Source organism: Falco punctatus, assembly GCF_963210335.1.
Source record: "Falco punctatus genome assembly, chromosome: 1".
Lineage (NCBI taxonomy): Eukaryota > Metazoa > Chordata > Aves > Falconiformes > Falconidae > Falco > Falco punctatus.
In genome coordinates this window covers 58,436,312-58,462,929 of record NC_137580.1, presented here as the reverse complement: position 1 = coordinate 58,462,929, position 26,618 = coordinate 58,436,312, and the positions used below count along the sequence as shown (strand labels likewise).

At 39.7% G+C, this 26,618-nt stretch overlaps 1 protein-coding gene across 1 annotated transcript in view; it reads left to right on the top strand.

Annotated features, from left to right (window-relative positions):
* Positions 1–1,308: 1,308 nt before the first annotated feature.
* The window catches only part of CHIC2 (cysteine rich hydrophobic domain 2), a 38,892-nt gene continuing 13,582 nt past the window's right edge, over positions 1,309–26,618 (top strand). The window contains exons 1-3 of the mRNA XM_080386151.1: positions 1,309–9,044; positions 16,164–16,218; positions 16,362–16,517. Of these exons, the coding sequence (XP_080242277.1) occupies positions 8,926–9,044; positions 16,164–16,218; positions 16,362–16,517 (330 nt within the window). The 5' untranslated portion in view covers positions 1,309–8,925. The remainder of the gene's footprint in view (positions 9,045–16,163; positions 16,219–16,361; positions 16,518–26,618) is intronic.

Below are 26,618 nucleotides of genomic sequence, written 5' to 3'. Positions count from 1 at the left end.
AGAAGAGAAGACCCAGAGAGTGGAGATACAATTGTTGCTTATACCGGTGAGGTAAATATCCACAAGAGAGAAGAGCTAATCCATCTGAAGAAGAGTACCACCACAAGAACAGGAGGATATACTCTGGCCATGTAGAAATTTACCCTGGAAATAATAATAATTAAAAAAAAGTTTCTAAGTATGGCAGAAATGAAGTTCTGAAACTCACTGTGGGGTTTACCAATGGGAGTATGAAATAGAAGTAGTTTTCAGAGAAAACCTGAGACATTTCTGACTGTTATATAACAATGCCTGAAGTTATGGGATTTTTTTCTGGAGTGAAGACACACACAAAGACTGCTTAATATCCATTTTAACATAGTACTGACTTAAAATTAAATTGTTGATTACTTGAGGGAATGTATTTTCTAATAAAGATGCTGGATTTGTATTCCTAGAAACTAAGGTTTACAGGGCAGCTAGGTCATGGCTGCATCTTCCCTGTCCTCTATCCTATACCATCCATGTTCATTGCCTGATTAGTGTTCTGGATACCAACTCTGCTCCAATAGGAACTGTTTCGTTTTTTTTTTTTTCTCCATTTTATATTTTCTGTTAAGGTAATGGAAGACAAAAGCCACGTATGCCAAAATGAAGCGTTTTTTTCAGATGTCAGAATAAACATTGGTCTGATTTTGATACAATCCGGAAACCTCCACAAGAAAGAAACCTACCACCTCATTTCTTCAGCTCCCTTTTCAGAATATAGTCTTAGCTTTGTCCAAGCAGCTGTTACATGAAAACAAATCTCTAATGGCTGTGGCTGGAAGCAACCCTTTTTCAGTTTCATCCCTTCATATGTATTTGTGTCCTTTATTTAAAATAAAGGAACAAACTCAAAAGTTTCAGGAAGCAGAGCATTGGTGAGATACAGGATAGAGGTACCCTACCTCTTGCTTTGCTAGGAAGAAAGTAACATATAAAAGAAGGACACAATATAAGCATGTCAAAACGGAACCAAAATAAAGACTTATTAAACAAATATCAGAAAGTTTTGCATAGTCTGGCTCTTTATATTTATAATGAATACATTGTTCAAGCTTGTATTCAAAACTTCCTGAAAAATAACGGAAACAAAGCAATTTCACATATTTTATGATGCTGGGTAAGTATATTATTAGTTTAAAGCTTATTTAGTGTTCAGGCTATGCCAAAATCGAATGGAAAAAGAATGACAGAAGTCCTGAAAATTATTTTATGAGGTTCAGAGCACTATTCTGGTGAAAAGAAAAGACAGCAAAATGGAGGGGGGGGGGGGAAAGCAGTATGAAGCTTCTGAAGAAGGAAGAAGTATTGGAACCGAAACGGCCAAGAGATGTAAGCTGGAAGGTATACGTCACAATTTTAAAGTACAAATAAAATATAACTACTATTATACATTGAGCAGATGAAAAAACATCAGCCAAAAAGTAGAGTAGTACTGAAGAATAACTCAGACTCAAGTGTCTCCACTTTACCAGTCTGGGTTCTCTCTCTTACACTGCAGCTGAGCCAAAGAACTAATATTCCCATTAGAACGTCTATATGTCTAGAATACAATTAACACGACAGTGTATAAGAGGTATGACTGCCTGCACTTTCAGGTATACTGTGAGAGACTTGTTACAAATCAGAGGATGGAAAGGTTTGGGTAAAATACTACTCTCAGTTACAGAACTGTAAGACAGTTACGCTGCAGCTCTTCTGAATGGTGCGGTGGGAGTAGAATTTGGCCTGGTGTTTTCAAAGGTTAGTTAAACAAAATATGACCTTTTTCAGGCTAGGGGAACAAAAAAGGTCAGCTCATTCTCCAGAGCTACAAAAGGTCTTTCAAGGGTACCAAAGAAATAAAAATAAAAGCCATGATCACACTTCCTAGATGCACACATAGAAACAACATTTGTATGTTAAGGTATCACCCAGTGGGAAAAACCCTGGGAGCTTCCCAATCAATGACAGTCCTGCCAGTAATTCACCCACTATGGGAAAGGTGTACAGATTCAAACAATTTTGGCCAAGGTCCCAGAGCAAGATAGTTGTGGGAGTGGGATTTGACCCAAAGTCTCCTATCTTTCAGCATCTTGCAGTAAATAACAGTGTCTTACAAGGGAACTTGCAGAATTGCAGTCTGCTGAATCTGATTGCACTTTAATAACTCCTTGGGCAAAGGATGCCTAATGCAGCTTCCCCATTCCTTTGTGGATAAGAGTATACAGGTTATTCTCCTGCTTGCAAGGACATTGTGTGGTACAAGTTGTCCATTGTGTACAAACAGATCAGTTACCCAAATGTCCTTGATTTCATTCTCTGCTGCAGATTAGTCTCTAGTCCCTTCGAGGAGAGAAAACAACTCTACTCCAATGTCTCAACCAAGCTGCAAAAAGATTTAAAAATTTGATCCCAAAGGGCATTTGAACCATGTGTGCGATTGTTTCCTCTGCTGCTTCTTCACACATACATCAAGAAATTTTAGCATTCATATGGTGATAGTACAAAGCACAGACGTTCACCCAGCTATACCAGGCCCGATGCTTAGGGCAAGACCGCTAGCAGCCAAAAGTGAACACAAAGAAGGAACAGGATTCTGAAAAGAGGCAATTCCTTTCCAATATCTCTCTTGCTTCAAAAGGAAAGTAAGTTTCTTTTTCAGGCTGCAGATTATTTCCAACCCCTGTGCTTTACCACAGAGGTTGGATTGGTTATTTGTTCTTTACCTTTCTCGACGACCTCATGCTCTAGGAGCATAATATATTCCACTATAAGTGCTTTTGTTACACTTTAAACATCTCAGAACATCTGTTTTTTTCATGCTTTGTGAATCATGCCTCATACTATCAGAAAGAAAAATATCTGCTTGGAAGCAGAAAAGATGTTATTTTAAAGATGTTCAAAAGGAAATAAAAATGTCATATCTGAAAGAGACAGGTGCTAGAAATCTCTCTTTGCTTATATGCAGTAGGAATGAATGTGTTAGCATGTCCAAATATTAATGAACGGTAAAGTGTTCATCAGAGGAAATCTCAGCTGTTCTTGTTTTGATGATTTTAAATGAAAGACATCCTTCCCTGTTCTCTTTAGATCAACATTTGTCACAGTAATTAATGAGGAAGTAATTATAATGCAATTTGTCAGAATAATCTGACAGGCAAAGAATTATGTTCTCAATCCTAAAGGAATACATAGTTCTAGTTTTCCAACAGATTGGGTACATGTGGGTGGCATAGCAGAGGGTATTTGCCTTTAAGCAGGATAAAACTTTGGAACTTTCTATTCTCAAGCAAAAATGGACAGAGGCATTGTCTAATTCTCTAAAATATGTTACATGAAGGTATTTTATCCTAACAGATTAGTAAATCTGATTTTAACTCTTTCTTCATATAAAAGATCCTTCTTTTTATAGTGATTTGCAGTTCAGTTGCATTAGTTGCATCTTTCAGTTGCAGTAGTCACTTGCTGTTTCTTTAAGATGGTGAATAAACAGCTTAGTCATTGGGTGATATTTACCAAGAGAAAAATAACTGTCTTGGAAATAAACTACAAGATGTGGCATTAAAAGATGGAAAAACATAGAAATAAGGAAAAATACATTAAATTACAATCCCTGCTGATGTTCGGGGGTACAATTGTTCACTCCAATAGCAGCCAGAATAGCTCCACATTTGTCCCTGGCTTTTTTGTTCGTTTTGTAATTATTTTTTTTCTAAGATGGAAGTTGACCACAGCTTCACCCAACTAACAGCATCCATATCTCTAACAGATACAGCAGAGGATTCAGCCCACAGTATTCCTTGATACTTTTCCACACTTCCAACATATATTTGACATTTTAAGAATATCTTACAACCCTGGAACTTGCTTTTCCATTTGTATGTTTATATGACTGTGTTTGTGTTTGATTTTAGGGGACTTTATGCTTTTGTACTTGCAGCATTGAAAAACTCCATCGTGTCAATGCTACATCCCTCTCACATAAAATGAAAAACAGAGACTTTTTGTGCGTTTCTGTTTAATTGATGTGATTACAGGGGGGGAAAAGAAAAAGCAGCAAGGATTCTGCTATATTAGATTCTGATATTGATGGGAAGGGAAGAAAGAAGTGACAATACATATTTCCCATGTCAGTGAATCCTACAAGAAATAAACCCCCACTGTCAGGCCTAAAAACAGCCAAGAGTTTATCTTGCCTGTAGGTTATGTGGAACACAAGTAGGTCTTCAAATTGAGCATATGACAAATTCTTTTTGGATTAGGAGATTCTGCCTTCAGTAATGTGTTGTCATGCAGTTGTTGAAAGAGCAGGAGTACCCAACTGCACGCATCCACAGTTTTAACAGACTTACAAACAGAAACTATGAGGACTGTAGTCTTCATTTTGTTATATGTAAAGGAAATTCTGAAAAAGAAGGATCTCCTTTTCTTTTTATATGGGATCTATGCCTTCTGCACTTTATTTATGACTTAGAAAGAGTCTCTTTCAGAAATACTGTTTTCCGTATAGAGGTATCTTTTGAACTCTCCTCATTAACCTTATACAAATGCAATATAGGAAGCTAGACCAAAAGGAAAACAAAATAAATTCCTGGACAGGAGCAAAAAAGAAAAAAAAAAGGTGAACTGGATCTAATCAACATATCTTTTTACTCTACGAGCTCCCTCAGTTCTGCATCATAAAATCAATAACACACTTCTGATTTACAGACTTGACACTTTGGTGTCAAGACTTGCCTTTGTTTTTTGCAAAGAAAACTTTGGTTAGTTTACCTGTGGTTTTGCAGAGATTTTTCAAAATAATCACTTAATCAGCAAGAAACAACACAATGAAAGTGGTCAGAGAAACAAATGCAATCCTGTGGCTCTAACAGTAAGTTCTGCTGTGTTATTTGTAGCTACTTACCTGATCCTGACTTTCCCTTTCTACATTTTTGCAACACCATAACTAAAATCTCATGTTTAGGTTTGGTTTTGTTATATTTTGTTTTGTTGAAACTCAAGAGGTGGTGGTGACTGATGCCATTATCAGGAATGTTTACATTATCAGTAGCACTTTAGCCAGGCTTGTTGAGAGCGATGGGACATTTAAGCAGGACAGAAGAGCCAACCCAGAGATGGGAGGCTCTGTGCCAAGGCAAGGGACTGATGTAAGAGGAGGTCTCGGGGCAGAAAAAGCAAAGCACAACCTGGTGTGAGTATCCTTGGAGGTTTGCTACAGTTTTGTAGCTTTGCTAAACTCTCTCTGTGGTGTCAACGAATGTATATTATAGACTATTATTTCTGTCTTCCTCTCTCTGGCTTCTGTATCCTTCTATCCTCCTCTGCTTGCCCTCTTCCCTTGCTATCACCACCCACTCTTGTTTTCTTTCTTACTCCCTCTCTTCTCTTAATTAATCAGGGAAAGAAAAAGAGAAGCTGTTCCTGCCAGCTTTGCTTTGCTGCCGAGTGGTGGTAGGAGTTCAAAGAACAAGGTTACTTCTGCACCTGCTGCTTGTTCTTTGATGCCCTGTTGCATGAAACAGTTTCCTTCAGAAGTCCAACAACATACTAATTAAGAAATGAAAAGACAGGGAGAAACAAGCCAAGGACGGTGGGAGGAATGAGATGAGTGACAGCGAAGAAGATGTTATGGGGAAGCAGGGTGAAGCAGCATTGACAAAGGGGGAACTAGGGAAGAATTGCACAGAAAAAGGTCAGGGACAAATGATGAAGGAGAGAAAAATAAATAAAGGAGATGGGAAAAGAGAAAGCGAGGGAGGTGAAATAAAGAGCTACAGAAAAAGAAATGTGACAATGTTTTAAAGTCCCCTTTAGATTACAGCACGCAGTCCTTACAGAGCAGCTCTGAGGACAGCGAGTGACTCAGTCACAGAGTTGTGTGTGGCACCAGTTCTGGTCCACTGAACTGCTATGTGCAGTGAGCAAATCCACTGGGGAGGGCACTGCTGCCCGTAACAACAGCACAGTGCTCTCCAAACCGGGCGTTAGGTCTACTGTCCTTTATTTAGATATAAAAAGAGTAAGTGGCCTAAAACCACAATCAGTACGAGCCTGGCATTGCTCTCTTTGTTCCCAGGGAAAGGACAATGCACTGTAAATGTGAGAGGTGTCCCACCATTTTGGGTCAGAGTACACACCAGAACAGTCACAAGCAAATGCTGTGATATGAAGGCACAGACTCAGGAGTGTGCGGCTGGTGGGGGGTCTGGCACATGGCAATGAGGTGACAGCAGCGGAGGAGTGACTGTTCGCATGATACTCCTTGAAACAGAGGGGCAGCCCATGGCAAGACCTTCTTCAGTGTGTGGTAGGAGGCAGCTGCACAGAATGGGGAGTTCACTTACTGCCTCTCAGGGCAGCCTAGTACTGCTGAGAAGAGTGCTGAGTGTTGGCGCCAATGAGACAGAGAGACACAGCAATCTCAAGATTAAGATAGTTCATTTCTGCCTGAAAAACAAGATCCTAACGATGCCCACGTAAGATGATTAAAATGCTACTTAAACTGAATTTTTCATATATGGCTTCTAGCTGTGTACACTTTGGATTTGGTGTCTGTCTCAGACGTCTGACATGCTGAAGTACCTAGTGCTTATCACTGCAATCGGTTGCAATGCTCTGAGCCCACCAGGTGCTACAAAACATGTGCTGAAACATCATGGGCATCTCAACCTAGAAACCTAGTACTTCTGCTTAATATCTGCCACAGCTCTTCATCCGTTAAAGGCTACCACATCCTGAACAGCTGGAAACAGCAGACCATGGAACAGGTATTTGTTAGGTAAGTACAATACACCTAATGCAAAAAGCTAATCGAGGGTCCTGGGACCTTCTTTCTCCTTATGTCAAGCTCATGAAGCGAGCTAACCAAGCATGTCACCCCATGCGGCACAGGGATTTCAGACCTCAAACAGGATAGTTGGCTCCTGCAGCACTGCTACAGGCGCTCAAGTGTGGTGCAGGTAAGCTCACCCCTTCAGTGTCATTTCCAAGATTCCCAGCATGGTGCTGCACAGCACAGGCTCTGATTACATGGCTGCCACTGTGAAACAGTCATCTGAAAACAAACAAGTTACCAAACTCATCTGTAGAGTGAGCTAGCACAGGGAGGCATAGCTTCACTGATACCAGTGGATTTCCTCTTGCTTTTGCCAGTATTAAGTTTGGTCCATTTTCTCAATTTCAGGACTGTTAGACAGAAGCAATGAGTCATCAGTCCCACTAAATCCAATTTCTGTATGTGACACACATACGCAAGAACAGTAACTAAGTAAAGAAAACACACATAAGCATACTTCTATGAAAGCAAACTATTACTCAGGGGAATCCTGTGTTATTCTGTAGAATTCTGTTATTTGGGAAATGAAACCTGTTGCGAGCAGCTTGTGACAGAAGTACTGTCACATTTTTCCAGTGTGACTGCTTTTTTCCTTCACAGCAAAGACAGTGTCATAGACTATCTCACAACCACACTGCTTCTACCCTGGTTTTACAGAGCAGTAAGAACCATCACACCTTTGTATATACTTTATTCCTGAGAAATACACTACAAGGATCATTATGAGGAATCGAGATTAAGCGGCAATGTAGTCTTTCAGAAAATAAGATAAGCAGTATATATACTGTGACAAGACAGGAAAAACCTGCAGATTTCAGATGAAAAATGATCTAATATGAGAAAGGGGCTATTGTAATTAAGATGTATGGAGTAAAGTGCTAGAAAAGAAAAGGGGAATGTAGAATTCTCTTCACACTCATGAAAAGCAGATTCAGGCCCAGTTTCTTGACTGTTCGGGGCTGAACCCCATAACTGGCACTAATCTATATGTTAAATACTGCTGCAAGTACATGATCCACTAGTCCACCCTGTCAAATAAAAGAGATCTGCTCTCCCTTCTTAAAATGTCACCCTGCTACTGCTAAATCCCATGCCAGCACTGCCTGCCCCTGTTGTCACAACAGCTGATGGCCCACCCATTGCTAAGGCCATTATGCTTGCACTGGCATTTTCCAGCCTTTGCTTCAGGTTTTGGTTATGACATATACCAAAACTTCAGAGAGAGAACAAGAGTCCCATTCATTTTTAGGGTTTTCTGATTAACTTTCACATATATAGTCCTAAAAGGGGCCACTCCTCTGCAATTTCATTGTTTGTCTGCTCTGTGCTCCCTGCTAACGGTCTCGGCAGGGTGCTTTCCACAGAGGGCTGAAAGGCTTCTGGGGAGTCAGCAGACCCTGACATCGACAGCACCAAGGGACACAGGAACACGTGGCACCGGCCTTCACCTGGCCGGGCCGGCCTGGGTTATGGGCTACTTCCCTCCCATCCCATTGAACTAAGCCAACGGGCCCAGGGGGCAACCCCCCAGCTGACAGCAGGCGTGCTAAACCCCTTCCTTCTGTTCACTGGTGCCTAAAAAGGGGCTAAAGCCAGGGGAAAGCAAACACCCGGCTCGAAGAGGCGAACACCCCCCTCAAAGGCCCGCGAAAGGTCGCGGCCGGCCAGGGCCCCGCGGCGGGCAGCGCTCCCGCCCACGGGCCAACGGCCGCCTGCGCGCTCCTCCCGCCTTACACCGGGGCGTCCGCGCGCCCCGCCGCGCTCCGCCCCCGCCCCGCCCCTCGCGGCGGGTGGGTGGGGCGGGGGCGGAGGCGGGGGCGGGGCGGGCCCCGCGGCCGGATGTTGTTGTTGTTGTTCCTGCCCCGCCCCTCGCCCCCTCCCCCCGCGGAGGGTGACGGGCGCTTCCTCGCCCGGAGCCGCCGCTGCCGCCGCAGCCGCCTCCTCCTCAGCTGCCGCCGCGGCTTCGCTGCCGCTCGCCCCGGCACCGGTGCGTTCCCGCCGGCCCTCTCCCGCCGGCCTCCGCGGCCGGACCCGTCGCGTCGCCCCGGCTACTCTCTCTCAGCGGACGCCCGGGCCCGGCCATGGCGGACTTTGACGAGATCTACGAGGAGGAGGAGGACGAGGAGCGGGCGCTGGAAGAGCAGCTCCTCAAGTACTCCCCCGACCCTGTGGTGGTGCGCGGCTCCGGCCATGTCACCGTGTAAGAGCCGCGCCGGGGCCTGCGGGGCCGGAGCGGGCGGTGGAGGCCCGGGCGACGGGACGGTGGCGGCTGCGTGCCGGGCCTGGGGGCGGCGGCGGCCGGGGGCGCCCAGCCGCCGATTGCAGCTTGGGGCGAGTCGGGGAGGTGGGCTGGGGGAGCACCGGGCCGGTACTGCTTCCCTCCTCCCGTTGCCCCCATGTCCGTGGCACTGCGAAGGGGCTCTCTGCGGCCCCGCTGGGTAGCTGGGTGCCGCCTGGGGCTCGCAAGCGGGTGCAAACCTCTAACGAGGTGCTGAGGAAACAGGGCTGTGACTGATAGAGGAATGTGAGGTATTTGTCCAAAATAATGAGCTGTCAGGAAGTAAGGTCCCCGTGTCCCTTCGTATAGCAGGTATGTGCCAGCACATGACCGCCTGGACTATTGCTTAGGGTTGTTTATGTATCTGTTGCCCACTCCCAGTTAACATGTGGCCGCTATTATAGCTCTGAGAACTTTTAAGAAATAAGAGATGTCTGTGAGTCAGATAGGTACATGTAAAATCATGTTGAGCTGTGATTGATAGGTGTTGTTTCACAGTGTTTAACACGGGAGCAGCTGTGAGTTTTGTTTTGTGCATATTTGGTGTGTCTGACAATCTGGCAGCAAGTGACCAGGAGTTAGTGTAGGACTTCTCAGTAATGTAACAGATGAGTGTATCTTCCCTTCAGTCAGTTCTGTCAGGCTCACTCTTCTGAAGTGTAGTAGTTGTCCATTATGATGTACAGTTTCAGAAGCTGTATCGACCTGGAGACGAAATGCAGCAGTACAAACTTTTTTTTTTTTTTTAGTATTCACTGTTCAGTAGGACTAGGCTTACAATAGAGGCATGGAAGTTGAAGGTATTATGGTCTGTTGTTTTAAGTGCCATGAACTCTCCTGATTTTCAGATACTGACCTGTCCAGAAATCTGGGGTTAAATTATATTGGTTTTGTGGCACTTTGGTACATTACTGCTTTAATACTTGGTTTACATTAAGTAATACTAACAGCTGGGCAGTGCAGTTTGCTGTCTGGTTAAAAACAGGAAGTGAGACATGACAGAATGAGGGAGGTTTGGAGGGTTGCAAGGATGTGGATGGGCAAGAGGCTGAGGACACCCCGTAAAGGAACAGAGGCATGTAACTGAAGTGTTCAGCATATGACTGTTTATTGTAAACAGAAGTTGTTACCATCCAGTGACTTCTCTGAAAATAAGCTGGTAGTTGTAGCCTGTATCTGGTAAACAGAGGAAACCCACAATTAGATAGTTTTCATATTAGCAAATGCGAAAGTGTAAAGAACTGAAATGGAGGCACAGAATGGTTTCTTCTCCAATACCAGAAGTAAGTTGTGCGAGACAAGACCAAGGCCCGTTAGTGGAATGTGAAGAAGCTTGCATAGTGTCTGTGACTAGTAAGGGCATTGTGGTTGAAAGATGGTTGCCTCATTAATTGTTCATTAGTGGTCACTAGCTAGTTATTAAGATCTTCCTTAAAATGTTTGTTCTTTAGGTTTTGGATGAGCAATGAAATATGAACATGTACCTCCAAAATCAGGCAGCTGATCTCCATCTACTTTCTTTATTGCACCAGGTCTGAACAGTTCACTAAATAGCATCAGCCACTTCTACCTTTGTACAGCCTATAACTTTTTTTTTGTCATTGATTGAGAAGCTTATTATTAAAAGTTAGATCACTGTCAGAACATTCACTTGGTGGGTTTAAGGAATAGGTCAAGTCCTGTGTATATAATGAATTAGTCTTGTCTGGTATTAAAGTATGTGTGTGTTTTGAAGGTCTGACAAAAATTATCAGCAGTTAAGCAAATACTGATCTGTCCCTGGCTCTGCAGTTTAAAAAGTTGCTGACTGCTTCTGCAGTGAGTGTATTTGAACAGAAGCTCTCTTTTCATAGTCTATTGTCATATCCTTTCTGATCTTACATAGGGGTCATAATGTTCAGTTTTAAATATGTCATTTATGTGACTACAGATTAATGTTGGAAAGATGTTTACTTTTACTTGATTTCATCCTTTCTAAGCTGGGTAGTTAAAAGCAATTAAAGCAGGTGAACATTTTCCAAATAAAACATACAAAGGCCTTGCCTTTCCAGGGTGTGGGGCTTTTGATGAACACTAAGAGTTTTCTTCTAAAGCTCGTTGTTTGGAGCATGCTGCACACAGTTCTAAAACTTTTTTTTTTTTAAATGTTATTTAAATAATCAGTTAAACTATTTTCACACCAACAGAGTTTAGATAGCTCAGTAATCAGGAGTAATATTTGACCTGGTTTCTGATAACCTGAGGTGATGAATTCTAATGGCAAGAAACCCGAAAGCTGAGAAAATGTAGAACTTTACATACAACTGAATTGAAAGTTCAAGGTATTTCATGCTTCTAAAATCATATGAGGGTGGAAAGAGAGGTACATGGCGAGTTTGAAATTGTGAAGAGAATATTTGTGGTAATTGTGTCTGATTGTGTTTTTCAGTGGCTGTTTTCTGTGCTTTCCTGTTCCTTGACCAGTTGAGACATATGTGCCCTATATATACCAGACTGTATTAGTTAGTAGTACTGGATTTATTAGGTTTTTGCAGTCTTGGAATGAGGGAGAGCTGTTGTGATGTGCTAGTGAATGCCTGTCTGTGCTGTTTGTCATCTTGGTGCATTGTGTGTTGATGCAAGATAACTGTTTGGAGGGGGAAAACCCCTCACAAAACGTATTTTCACCCAAGTCAGTTTCTTTAATATTAAACTTAAGTCTGCTTATACATTTTTGAATCTTACTCTGTATCAAGGACATATGAATGGAAACAGGGTTATGTGAGAGTTATGGATGGAGTGTGTCAAGATTTGTGGGATACTTTTATTTTGTAAGGGTTGAGAACATATGAAACTAAGAGTATGGTTGCAAGCAATGGAAGAATGGTTTAGTGTCCCCATAAGAGAGGACAAGGAGGAAGAGGATAGCATGTGTTTGTGTTAGGAAGATCTGAGCTGCAAGCTGAGAAAAGGTTGCAGGTTGGCTGTGTCCTATACTGTAAACTCCTGTACTTCAAGGATCGCACCTCTGACCGTTTCTTTCTCCACTGTACATAAGGGCAGGAACTCAGCTGAACCTTTCAAGCAGAGTCATGTTCAAGAAACACTCTTTCAGGTTCCAGGAAGGTTAAAGATGCATGAGGTGAGCATGGATCTGTTGAAGACGTGATACAGACTGGGAAAAGCGTAGAGCAAGCAGAGAAGGGTATGTGTCACTGAAGATGGGAGTATTGTGTAAAAGAAATCAAGTTGCATATGAGGACAGCTGTCTGAGGAAATGCATCTCCAAAATACTGGTTGTTTGATTTTTAAGACACTTTTTGCTGCCTTTTTGTTGGAGCTGTTATGTCTTTACAGTGAAGATGTAGTGTTCTGTGGAGTTTCTAGTATTTCGATTTCCACATTGCAGCTTCCAGTCAAGAGTGATAATACTGAGATCACATAATTACTTACCAAAGCTTTTAATGTATGGAGCCACCCTTTTTTACTGCCTGCATATAGTGACAAAACTGGAATATGGAAAGCTCAGAGTGAGAGTGGTAGCTGGTTAAATTAGCTTTCATATTTCAGTTTTGCTAGCCCACCATGTATTAAGCATCGCCACGAACCTTGAGTATGGAGTCTCAGTTGCTTGTAACTTCACCAAAGTGTAACTGTATTTGGCCAGTAGTTTCTGTGCCTCACTCTACCTCAGCATTTTTGTAAGATCAGATACCTCTAGAGCCTTTCCAGTAAGGTTGTCTTTGTCAGGCATGACTTTTTGTGGTCTCCATGAATGTTTGCTTGTGTTTGATGAAGCTATCAACATTTGAATACTTTAGGATCATGCATTCATAAAAAAGCGTTGTTTCTGTCCTGCCAATTTCCCAGCCAGTCTTCATCATGAGACTGAGCAGGGCTTTCCTTGGAATGATATACTTTTGTGACTTAACTGACAGCAGGGAGACTTTCCTGTTGCATTGATGTACCTGCTCATGCCCCAGAGTAAAGGTCTTCCTCAGTATTCTGGGTAGAGGGACAGATTAAATTCTGTCTTATATCTTGGTCAGGGGCTTGGCTTCATTTAGTTCTTTTAACAAGAGCTACTTTGGATCAAATTATCTTTGTGGTTAGCCACTCCCTTATTGCTCATATTTTTATTCAATTCCATTATTCATAGTAAAACTCTTCCGCATGTTGAAGAAGCATCAAGTACATGAAGATCATTCTTTGAAGGGATATCTCTTTAGACATCTGTCTGATTTGATGAATTAATTACATAGTAAAGGGGTGTTACCTTTTAGCTTTGAGACTTCTGATGGCATCTGTGTATCTTGAGCTTGGAGTCCTTCCCTCCTTTCTTTTGGGGAAAGGGTGGATAGTCCTCCCATCATGGAGTATTCAATGGGATTTTCAATGGTAGAGGTATGTTTCCATTAAGTATAATTTTTCTTTGTTCTATGTTGAAGTGGTAAACTTGACATATGTTTCTCTGGTTAACAACTTTCATTTGTTACTTCACCAGTTTTGAGGGATTTGAGGGAGTTGCAGAGCTCCTATACTAATTACAAATACTCAAATATGCTTAGGTGTTAATATTAGGTGTAAATATTATCTTAGGTGTTAATAAGGTCTCCAGGGAGACCTTATTGTGGCTTTTCACTGTATAAAGGGGGCTTAAGAAAGATGGAGAGAGACTTTTTGCCAGGGCCTGTGGTGTCAGGACAAGGGGCAATGGTTTTAAACAGAAAGAGTGTAGGTTTATGTTGGATATAGGGAAGACCTTTTTTACAGTGTGGGTTGTGAGGCACTGGAACAGGTAGCACAGGGAAGTTGTGAGTGTCCCATTATTAGTGTTTAAGGAAGTGTTTAAGGTCTGGTTGGGTGGAGCTTTGAGCAACCTGATCTAGTGGCAGAGGGTTTGGGTTAGATTATCTTTGACAGTGCCTTCCAGCCCAAATCACTTTATGTTTCTATGATTATACTGCCTGCAGTCAATGATAGGGAGATGACTTGTTTATTTTTCCATAAGACCACGTGTAAAAATCGCCTACAGCATCAAATTCATAAAGTAATCTAGCCCAGCATGCTGTTGCCAACTGTGGCAACAGGCATTGCTACTTATGGGTTGCATGCAAATCTAACTGTTCCTGGTGTCCATTCTTCTTGTATTCTCTGACATCTGCAATTGTGTGAGGTGATGTATACTTCAACTGTAGTGTCTTTTTGTTATGGAGCTTGTGTACCCTCTCCAAATCTGTTGGCATAGTCTGCGTCACTAATCTCAAGTGGAAACAAACCCAGAAGTTTGCTACTTGCAGCATAAAGAAGCATCTTCTTTCATCTATTCTAAAGAGATAGACTAGTTTCAGTGAGTGCCTTCTGTTGTGGGATTTGGTAATTAACAGTTAATTATTCATTTATCCACTACCTTCCCGAATCTTTGTACTTTGATCGTATACCCCCTCAGCCTTCTCTTTTCCAAGTTAGTGTCAGCCTTATTAGTCTCCTAAGGCAGCTGCTTTATTCTGTTGATTATACTAGTCTTCCTTCTCTCTGCTTTCTCTTAACTCTACCAACTCCTCCGTGAAATGTGGATGCCAGAACTGCACCCAGTATTGAATATGTGGGTATACGAGGGTTTTATGGAGAGTCAAAACCATGCCCTCTGTGTTGTCCTTAATCACCTTCCTAGTGGTGCCAAGTATTTTATTGCTATTTCTAGTGGCTGATGTTTGAGAGAATCATGAGTGGTGACAAAAGATCTTTCTCCTGAGCTGTAGCTACCAAACTTTAGTTGAGTGTCACAAAAGCATAGTTTAGCTTTCCCAAGATTCACCACCTTTATCTAGGCAGAAGCTCATCTGTCACCTTTTGTCCACTGGGTTTTGTGAAGCCCTTCCATAGCAGCTCACCATTGGTGCAGCACTTAACTGCCTATTTGATTACTTGGACAAAGTTCTCCATTGGCATGCAGATCATTCTGTTCAGTAAGAAAAAAACCCACAAAAAACCCAAAAGCAAAACCCTGAGAAACATCTAGCTGCTCAATAAACATATTGTCAAAGCAAATTATGCCTTTAAAATCTGCAGCTGTCAAGACTCAGATAAGCTTTTCTGCATCCAGCTGAGCAATGTGTGATGGGTCTTGCTGCCAGTATTAGCCTTGAGCAGTTTAATTTCTGATTTTTGTTATTTGTGGTATCTGATAGTAAGACTGCTTTGGTTTATATCAGAAGGTTATTGATTACAACTTAAATTTTACATTGAGTGCTGTTTAACAAATTAGCAGTCACACAGGTTTATTAATGACTTTGTTAGACTGTATAGTCCCTATTAGAAGTTATTGACCAGACCAGATGCCAGAAAATATTCAAATGTTCTTCGAGGTTCATCCTTTCATGAACCCAACCAGCCAGCTGTAAGACAAAGTGAAACTCTTTTAATTTCTAGATCTTCTGCAACCAGAATAGTCAGTAACTCCAGCTCATCTCAGACTGTCTCATAACTTTACATTTGTAATTGGTATGTTTCTTTCAAGTTAGTTATCATTTAAATAACATTTTATTAGGTAGTATTTTATGTTCTGAAACTTTTTTCTGAATTATTCAGTATTTTTTTCTGAATAAACAAGCTGGTATTTATTCAATTTTTATGCTCAAAACTGTTACTTAGCATGGCCTGAGTGGAATAGCACAGGATGAGCTTTTCTTCAAGATATATCTGTACTGGTGGAGGAGGGGCTAATTCAAGCCATGGCCTTAACTTACCTTCTGCCCATAAGTACTTCTCTTCACTTTTCATGCTTGCCACAATTGCTTATAAAGATTTTGCTGAGTTTGGGATAAGTCAACAGTATCAACAGAACTTTAAGAAGACACTATAGGCAAGATGGATTTTAAACTGTATGGTGGTGTGCTTTTGTTTGTTAAGATAATTTTAGGAATTTTAATAACAGCCATTTTTTCCTGAAAATAATGTTGTTGTGACACAAATGCTGAGAGTATTATGATGTGCTTGTAACTTGTGGCATGTATTGGAGTTATTTATAATTTTGGTATGAATTTAATTTTGTTTTTGCAGGTTTGGACTAAGCAACAAATTTGAAGCAGAATTTCCTTCATCTTTAACTGGAAAGGTGAGTGTTTGAGAGTAGGAATTTGATGTGTTAAGATTTTATTACAAATACAGGAGTTCCAGGTATAGACCACTGTAAAAGTAATAAATAGCACTGCTGTGGGACTAGTTTGTTTTCTGGTTTTTATTTTTTTCCCCTTGTAGGTTGCACCTGAGGAATTTAAAGCCAGCATCAGCAGAGTTAACAGTTGTCTTAAGAAGAACCTTCCAGTTAATGTACGATGGCTACTATGTGGATGCCTTTGCTGCTGCTGCACTTTAGGTTGTAGTATGTGGCCAGTTATCTGCCTCAGTAAAAGAGTAAGTTGAACTATTAATATAATTTTTGATAGTTAGAATTGTACTGGGTTTGTTGCAATTTTTTTGTCTCCCCGACCTTTAAAAACTGTATGCTAGAACTTACTTAAATTAGTTTGATTTCATACATTTTGGTAACAGTTGTCTGTCATGCTGGTTAAAGCTACCAACAGACACCAGTCAGACTTTGAGCTTTTAACTGAGTGGTAGTATAGCTGAATATCTCTGCTAGAACCGTGGACTGTGCAGCACTTACTATTACTGAAGTAACTTTCAACGTACTTTTTTTAATAGCTTCATCTTCTCTGTAATAAGTTGTTTGGGATTATCAGAATCTGGCAGTGATTTAGTGGCAGTTTGTTTTGAGAAGCTTCTCGTTACACTGTGGCCCAAATAGCCATATGTTTTTGTTTAAAAAAAATTTTAAAAATGTAATAATAAATTTTTTTCTTTCTGGGTTTTCCTTTGAAGCTGTAGATGAGTAAGATTTTTTTTTTGTGTTTGTTTTTACACATTAAGAACTAGAAAGTTGTTTTGCCTGTGTACACTTGGCACTGTGTATTGTTCAACAGAAGCTCATTGCATATGCCTGTTTTTCACTTCCTTTCCTTCAGTGCTGTTAATTAGGCTGCCCTCCCATCTCTTCTGTTTTCATGTGTGTAAAAATTGCCTTTAGCTGGTCGTATTTCACTACTTTGCAAGAAGTCTCTGTGTCTCCCCATCCTCTCCTCACTATTAGTCCTGTTCATTTTTCTGCTTCATGGCAAAGCTTGTGTATATTCTCTCTTGTGATACCTCCTAATGCTGCCAGTTATGTACAATTCGGTACACTGAACATGGTCTTGATTTTCTTTATGAAAGTCCTCATTTTACAGAGTTGGTAAATCAAGGCATTTTGAAAAAATATTTATGGGATGAACACTGATCATAACAACCTGCATGCATTTTAGTGTCATCTAACTTTCTGTGTTAGTCCCTTTGAGAGATTACTTAAGGCTGGTTTTAATTGTATACAAAATAAGGTAGAAAAGCCGCCTGGTAATGTTGTAGTCTGTGGAGAAAAAAATACAAAAATGTTGGCATAAGTGTGAAGTATAGCAGGTTGTCCATATTTAAACTATCACAAACTAGTAAGTTTCCTGTAGCATGGTTGTATGTTCCATAGCCTAAAAGTCTGTTAGAAGAAATAAGAATTTGCTGATTGCCTCAGCAGATGAGTTGGTGACTTAACTAGCTTGCAGAGAAGACTACTGTTCTAGGCATACCTCTTTTTTTACAAAGACAAGGAAAGCTTGCATTGCTACTGTCCATATTTAACTTCAAAAGGAGAAAGCTTCTGGCGCTCTTTAGCTTGACACATTTTTCTCATGTAATATGCTGTTGTAGCAGGAAATGATAGCAGCACGTAACATGGTAGGGACCGATGCCACAAGCCCTCATCTTCTAAACTGGGGCTTCTTAATCTGCTATCAGGAGTCACCAATAATCAACTCTTTATCCATTGTTAAACAAAGTCAGAGAAAAGACTTGTAGCATCTGGGCCCAAAAGACAGTGTTTGAAGCTGGGGAAGGAGATTCTGTGTGGGAACCCAGTGAAAGAATGGTTAAAGAAGTGCTTCCATTGGTGCTCGCATGGGATAGGAGTTAAAGTAAGCTTCCATCCAGAAGGATAAATCTGAAAAAAAGAAATAAAAACCCTCAAAACCTGAATACTCTGTTCAGAGGATGCTGGAAGGAAGTTAGTGGCGTAATTGTTGCTGTAATATACAGACTGCATAAAGACAGAAGAGTCTTTGAAAGAGAATAAACAGCAGGAGTAAGGACAGAAACTTGGGGTTGAAGTTCTGGAAGTTATCCTAGAGGTATGGCCGAGACTGTCAGTAAATGTTGCATTTTTCCTGTTAAAGCTGGTACCAGGAGACCTTTAAGGACCTCTTTGCACCTTTTGCTGCATTTAAGACTGGGTGAGTCAGGCTCAAGCTTGGATGTCCAGCATTAGTGAAATTGAGGTTAAGACTCAGCTGCCTAAACACAGTATCTTGTGACACTGTGCATGGCACTGAATACCTTTGTTTAGGAACTGTGGTTATTCTTCCAGAATGAAAATAATTTAAGTCAGTCTGGAGACTTTACATCTTGTGACATTGGTTGTCTGTATCAGCAGGCTGAGCAAATGAATGGCTGCTTAGAGGGTTGTCTGTCAGACAAAGAATCCAGAACCTCGTGCCAGTTGGGTGTCTGGAGAGTATAACATAGAAAAGAATTAACTTGTGTTCCTAAAGACAAACTGAAGGGGATGAGAATGCTTTCCCAAACTATAACTCTTAATCCTGGACCTGGCTAGGAAAGACTTTTTTTTCCTCTGGTAAAGGAGGTAAGGAGGAAAGCTGTGGAATATTTTCTGGGATGTATTTGCGAATTCTAGTATAGGAAACAAGCAGAGGAATTTGCAATGATTCTAGCCAGGGCTACTACTCACAGAAAAGCAGTGAAAAGTTACTGCCACTTGAGTTGCTTGAGCGGGTATGGATGGATTTGACTTTATTTCTTGGTAGACTCAAATCAGGAAAGTACAAGGTGATTTAAATCCTTTAAATTCCTCTTACCTGGAATTACAGATTTTGTACCCTTTAAGATCTCAGTACTGAATTGCATCTACAAGCTTGCCAGATTTTTCTTTTATACAGGACTTTCTATCAGTTTATGTCAGAGTGCTATGACAAGTGCAGGAAAATACTCATACGTGTTTTCCTAGAAGTGGGGAAAGTGAGAGACAGTGCATGGTGTGAATTACCTGGAGCGGCTCAGCAAATTGACAGCAGTTGTAAATGCAACCTGATTCATCTAGGTTCTGATCTGTAATTTGCTTTAGTAGATTCCAGTAGAACTGTGACAAGAAGCAATTTTATAATCTTCCACTAAAAAAATTAAAATATTAAATCCACAGACTAGTTTGATTTGCTGCTAGTGTCACAATTTTGCTGATATGTAGAAGACTTATTCAGTGTGAAGTAATCACATTTGAATTGCTTGTCTCTGACTTTACTGGGTCTTGGGGTAGGGTTGTGTTGATCAAATGATCTTCAATGCTTTTACTTCTTTAAATGTCCTTTCACGAGCCAAACTTCAGCCATAGGTATAGTCACAACAGCCAGGATTCACTTGAGGAAACAGGAATCCAGGCTGATGTGCCTGTTTCTTTCTTTCAACTTTTACATACAGTGGATTGTTTCCCACTGGCACTCATAATGTAAAACAATGATAAAAGATTAACAATAAATAAAATATTACTTATTTTACAGTACCTGCACTTGTCTTGGAAGTATTGCCCAGAAAGCTTTGCTAATTCAGCCTTGTCTAAGTGATTCCTAGTGAAAGGACAGTTGGAGCTGGCCTGTTACATCCTTTGCTGCAGCGATCACGAAAGACTCCCAAGACCATATAATTGGCTTGATTTCTGAAAGCAGGATGGGAGTATTCCATGTAGAACTGAAATTTGTGAAGAACATGCTGTAATCACACAATAAAAATAGCCTTCATCTTTGCCCTTTTCTGCTGAAACTAAAAAATCTTTTAGAAACAAAACCTTTGTTTTGTTGCCTATACAGTGAGTTAACAAGTGGGCATGTTTCTTAAGTTAAAGATTTTTATTAAATGAAACAACAGTTTCAGCTATACAACTGCTTACTTTTAATACAGAAGAGTAATTTTTCTCAGAATGACCAATTAAGAAATGCTTGTTTTAATAAGGCTAAATCAATCTACCATGTTCTTAAATTGCTTGGTATAGTTTGTAGCTCTTTTTCAGAGAAATATTTTTTGAGGTTCTTGTAGACAAAAAAGAAGCTGCAGCTTCAGAGTGTTTGAAGTTAGAATAATTATCTTTTAACTTTTCTCTGTGTTCTGTATTTTTACTGCTTTCCATTGACTTATTAAATTCTAATGTGGGACTGTTCTCACAAATGTAAATATGAGTTTTGAAATTACAGGCAATTACTGAAAGTTTGTGTATAATGGGAATGTGCTTATTTTTGTGCAGTGAAAAATAAGTTAAGGGTTTGTCTCCTTAAATCAGCAGGTGCTTCAAACTAGGAATTTAAGTCAGAAGTTTGTAAGCTTAATTGTTAATTATATCACTTTAATGTATTTCCGTGCTATGAGGGCTTTCCCTTCACTGTATTTTTCTTCCGAGTGCTTTGTTCAGTGCTAGTTTTGGAAGTCTTTGTACAGTATTGCTTCATTCCTTCTTGCGCATAGAGTTTTTTGAGAAAAAGCATGCTACTCTTCACCGGTAGAATAAATGTTTAATTTGATTCAATATATTATTGCCCTTCTCCTTTTATGTGGTTTTGATTTGATTTTAATGAATAAAAGCTGCAAGAAAGTTACAGGAAATAGTTCCTGATTTGCAGATCTACATTGTTGGTGATCTTCAGCAGTTTTACTCATAGATTATACCATCCTTTCTGGGACAAGTTCCGGATTGTACACATGAACATTAAGTCTTTAAGTTATTGTTCTTTAAATAAAAAGAATGACATAGTGAATTATAATTCAAAAAGCACTACAGGCTGAGGTGCCCATTTGAAGCCACTCTTTCAAATGAATTGACGCTCATTTTCAGTATTAACTAAATGCTGTAGTTCACAGTGTGTAAATAGGATAAATAATTTCAACAGAAACTGTAACAATGAAAGCTATGATAGAATTGCAGTACTGCTAGATTTCTTCAAAGCCAGTATTGTACATGTAAATTGCATGTTTCAGAAGGTTCGTGGGCAATCTTTTAAAATGAATAGAATGAGATATTTAATAGCAATCTCTAGTAATACTTTCAAGAGCTACTTTTTTGTTTGTGAATTCACACAAAACTGATGAATGCTGCTTAAGCCTTATCGTTAGTTGTCACTTACATAGTAGTTTACATTTTCAGAATGCTGTATAAACATAACCTAATTATAACTTCCAAAGTATTGATTAAATTAAATGCGGTAGAGGAGCTGGAATGAATTTTCTTAAATACAGTAGTCTTGCTTGTCAGTGGATGATACTGATGTTAAACTACATTAGCTCAGTTTATTGAAGCTATGAATACATTACATTTATTTTCAAAACTGAAGGAAATATATATTTTTGTCCTCTGCCTGACTGCCAGGGACTTGGCACTGGAGATGCTCTTAATACCATAATGCTTTTCTAAGCAGTTCTTCAAGGCAATTACAGAAGACAGGAAGGTGCCTTGTTTTTGAAGTCTTTACTGTGACAATTTACATTGTCGTTCAGTTTGGAAGAATCTTTAAAATTGTACTGTGTTTTGTTGTGTTTATCCTAACCAGAACACATGTAATCTCTATATTGGCTCTAGTCAGCTTAGTAAAACTTTTCTTAAGTAGTGGTTGTATTGTATCAAATATGCATTTTTGACCATTGCCTTCAAATATATTCAGAGGTCTTTTTAAATCATGTCTCTTTTTAGTATTAGCTGTGAAATAAAAGAGCCAGAAGATTCAGACCTGGTGTATTTTTCTTTAAAAATTGTTCACTATGATTTTGGTCAGAAGAGTCACTTAAGTCCTTCAAGTACTGAAAGCTTGTAGGACACTATAAATGTGAAATCATGTGTATAGCTCTGATTTTTTTTTCCTATGTCTGAAATCAGATTGTTTCCTTCAGAGCACCCTGTAAATGTTTATCAGGTTTTTATGTGCTTTCCTAAAGGGTAGAGTAGTGAGTTGGTGCATAGTGAGGTGTGGGAGCAGGTAGTTCTGCCATGTCTTTTAATTTGCAAACCTGTTTGGGTGGGCGGGGCAATAAGATTGGCATGAAAAATACTTACAAATACAAGTAAATCAGAAAATACTAGTTGGTTTCTTTATAGTTCAAATGCAAATCTGTTAATATTTTTAGAAAAGGTATTTAAAGTTAAATTTGTAATTTCATATATTCTTAATATTTATATTCATCTTAAATGCAGCATATATCTTTGGATTCTATAGTGAATATTCTAAATGATATTTGAAATATAATTGCATTTGTAATTAAAATTATATCTGTAAACATTCTAATATTAATTCAAATAGTATATGTAGGATTAATGTTTCCATGTTACAGCACCTTTTACATTGTGATGGCTAAGGTATCTAGAGGGAGCCATAGATAATGCAGTGGTTTCATTTTTGTATTGCTTTTCCTGTCCAATTTGACACGTTCCTGAAAAAACAAATGTGAGCTAGTTGAAATTTGCATAGAGATGTTTTGAAGTAGCATGCTAAAAATTGTCTAGCTAGTTGTCAGATTTGGAAATCAGGTTAGGAAGGGTAATTTTTAGGGTTTTGTCTTTAGCAAGACATCTTTGTAGATGATGCCAAATAGGGAGCATATGCAAACACTGAGGAAAATATTAGAATACAACGTTATCTGAAATTCATATGATAAAATAAGTAGAAAGTACTTCACTGAACAAGAACTTGTTAGTCTGTGTTACTGTAAAACAAACAAAACTGGAATGGGATGCTGGCAAGTGTGATGTAGCGATGCTTCTGGGCTGCCTCTTGCTTTTCCTCAAAGTAATCTTGCTCTGAGATGTGCTCACTTTTTCACTTTATTAAACAAATCAGGGTATAATGTTATTTTCTATGTAAGTGAAGCACTGTCAGTAACTCAAGCACTATGTATACATAAAGTAACTTGATATTTCACAAAAAGAACCAACCCCGGTAGTTCAAGAAACACGGTGCTGACAAAATAGTTGGAAGGATTGGGGCGGCAGTTCTGTGAAAGAGTAGACTGAAGGAGTTGATAAGCCTTCTACTGTACCAAACATACATGTGAAGTAGAAAGTGACTAGATATTTTCATTTTTGTTCCTCATAAAAATTATTTTTGCTGAATTTTGGAATAAATTGTTGAATTTGGAGCAATAATGATGATGGTAAATATTTAAGTAGCCAGATTTATTTTTTCTAAATTGGTTAACTAGCTACAGGGTCAACCTGCTTGGGATTCTGTAATTTTCTGTTTCAATCCTAGATGGGCAAGGCACTGTAGAGCCTGTCCCTTTCAGAGGGATCGTCCTCTTCAGCACACACAGTAGTGAAGCATTGGATTTTACAGGGCCTTCTAGAATTATTTTGTCAAGTTCTGCTACCTTTCGGTTTATTTGGCTGTGTAGCTTCTCCTCCATTCTTGGCGCCTGCCCTTGGACACTCCTAACAGCAGGAGTCAAAGGCTTCCTACATACTAATAAATTAAACCTGGTAACGTTCCTAGGAATTGGTGCTTTGTAATTTGTACTCTTGGAGAGGTCCCTGGCAGGCTCTGAGTCTGTATTGTGTAACAATTCCTAGGCATTATCAGAATGCACTGAGTGGTTTGGAAGTTATGAAAATTTACTGATACAGATGTAAGCTGCTCTCTGCCAGCTGGCTTCAAGTGAATGGGAATGTTTCTGGGCATAGTTTCATTTGCTAATAGAGATGTAACCTGAGAATCTTCAGTTTCTCCACCTGTGCTGGCCTTGAACTATGTTCCATAGCATACTACTGGATATTTTGGAAATAAGTGACAGAGACCCAAATTAACACAACTGTAACCTTAAAAGAGGAGATGAAGGTGGGATTTTCATCCATGTTCAGTTTATAATTTCCCACAGTGGATGACACCAGATGAGATATTTGGTGGAGATTCAATCCTGTTTTTATCCCTGTTATAGTCAGTTTCATTTTGCATGTTCGTTTTCTGTGGCCCTTTCTGTGAGAATGTCCTTGAGCAGGAGGTGGGCGCTTTGGATTGCGATGGCCAGATTTGAATAATTTGTTTGGAGAGAACGAAGCTTCATGGGTTTTGTTTCCTTATAATGACAGAGAATCAGAGCTACAATTAAATCCTAGAATAAAAGTTAGAAACCTTTACTTAAAAATTCAAGTAACAACATTCATGGATCAGTTCAACATCTGTCTGCCTGTGAAATGTGTTTTTCCATATCTCAGTTAAGCCTTCTCAAGGGAAGCGTGTTAATTTTGCTGAGGTTGAGACCATTTCTTCTACAAGGCTTCTCTATGGTGTGAAGTTTCCACAATGGTTGGTTCTAGTTGTTGTCACCTCATTACAGAAAGTAGTTAGCCACACTTACTTGGTGACTTAGCTCTTACAGAACAGCTAAACTATCCAGTGGCTGAAATACCAAGTTAGCATCTTGAGTCTTTTGGCTTGTCTATATTTGAGAGGACATTTATGTACGAGACTTCTGTAATCAACTTTTAGGAACTTTCCTTGATATTTTCTCTCTGCCACATGTTTGTACTACACACCAAAATGACTTTGGAAAATACTTATCTATCAGTTAATATGTTGGTGATAATACTACAAGATGTTCTCCATGGTACTCCTGGATAATATGCATGGAGGTGTATGTTTCTGTATACCTTTCCCATTCTCCACATACTTCATGGCTTTAGTGCTTTCTTAAACAGTCTAGAGTTTGAGAATTGAGATAACCAGCGTCTCTGAAGAATAATCTTTGGCTTAGATGCTAAAAACTGTTACATGCAGTGATGTCAAACAATGCTGCTTTCCTCTGTATCAGCAGACAAAGTGGTGGAAGAGACCTTTCCGGAAAGTAATTGATCGGATTTGATTCATTAAACTTTAAATGTATCTCTGTGATGTACCAACCCAGGGTTGAGACCCATACAAATTAGGCCAGTTTATTGATCATGTGAGGATTTGGGACAATATCCTCAGGACTGTCTTTTAGAACTGGAATTTTCTTGAGCTCAGCTTGATGTTGTCAGTTCTGCTTTAGAATTCTGCTGATTATATTTCTCCTTGCCTGATCAGGCACTCTGATCTGTGCTTTTGTCTGGGCTCACTTTCTGCCCAGAATCTTCTATAAGGTAAGACAAGATGCAGCAGTAGTAAACCTGTTGGACAAGACAGTTATTTCAGAATTGTACAAAAAGCACCAGAATGCTACATGTATTTCCAGATGTTCTTCAATCCATGTAGTATGGGTTTCACTCACTGTCTTGCGTGGATGCTGCAGTGGCTTCTGGGTTGAGCACCCTTACAGTAGCCTCTAGTAAGAAATACCCTGGCTATTAATAGGAAAAGTGATGCAAGGTACACCTCAGTGGTTGAACAGACACCTTTCCAAACTACTGTATGTGCTGAAGTAGGTATTCCAGGATGTCAGGATCTGAAATCAACTAAGGTTTCATCTTTGTCATCTTTGCCCTTCACAAATAGAGAATTCTTCTGTAAGATGGGAATCTTGCCAATTTGTAGTTTCTGAAGGGTTTATTTGTGATTCAGTTTGTTCAAGGTGAGGACTTCCTCAACAGAGATAAAGATACATGTAATTCAGTTATGTGTGTTCCAAGTACAGCTTTGGCATTTTCATGGCATTGATACAGGCCTCAGCGTTGACTCAGGGGATGTTCTGACATGTTGAAAGTATGCAAACAGTTGTGTGATTTGGTTATCTTCTAACTGTATGTTTCATTGTTTGTGCTGATAACTAAATTACTTGGGTATAAATTTTGTAGTCAGATGTGTCTTCGGAGAATGAACAGAAATTACTGCTTCTATCAATTCTTTTTGATTGAGTAGAGATGGTATAGTTCAGACCTCTGATAGGATCTTTTGCCTTTCTTCTATGGGGTATAATACAAATTCTGGCCTTATGAGAGTCAACAAAAAAAATCTGCTTCAATTCTCTTTGTATTTTGAAATTTGAGCACAAGGTGTATTTTTTCAGAGCACTATTCAGAATTATTAATACTTGATTGTACTGAAGTTTTGTATGAAGGAATTTGAACGTCTCCACATACTATTTACTGGACTAATGTTGCACTACATTAACATATGTTTTGGAGTTCTCACATGAGAAGTCAAAGATCAAATACATGTACGGGGAGATTCTTCTGTTGTTCCCAGAGGACTACAAATAAAATTGATGGTGGAGGATCCTGTAGTTAATGTCCATGTTGTTTCCTCACTTACAAGACAACAGGAAGTACTCACATTAGCACTGCTTTGGGAGTCCTGTAAGATCCTTTTATTTAATATTCTACCAGTCATTTACTGATTTACAGTGGGAGTTGAG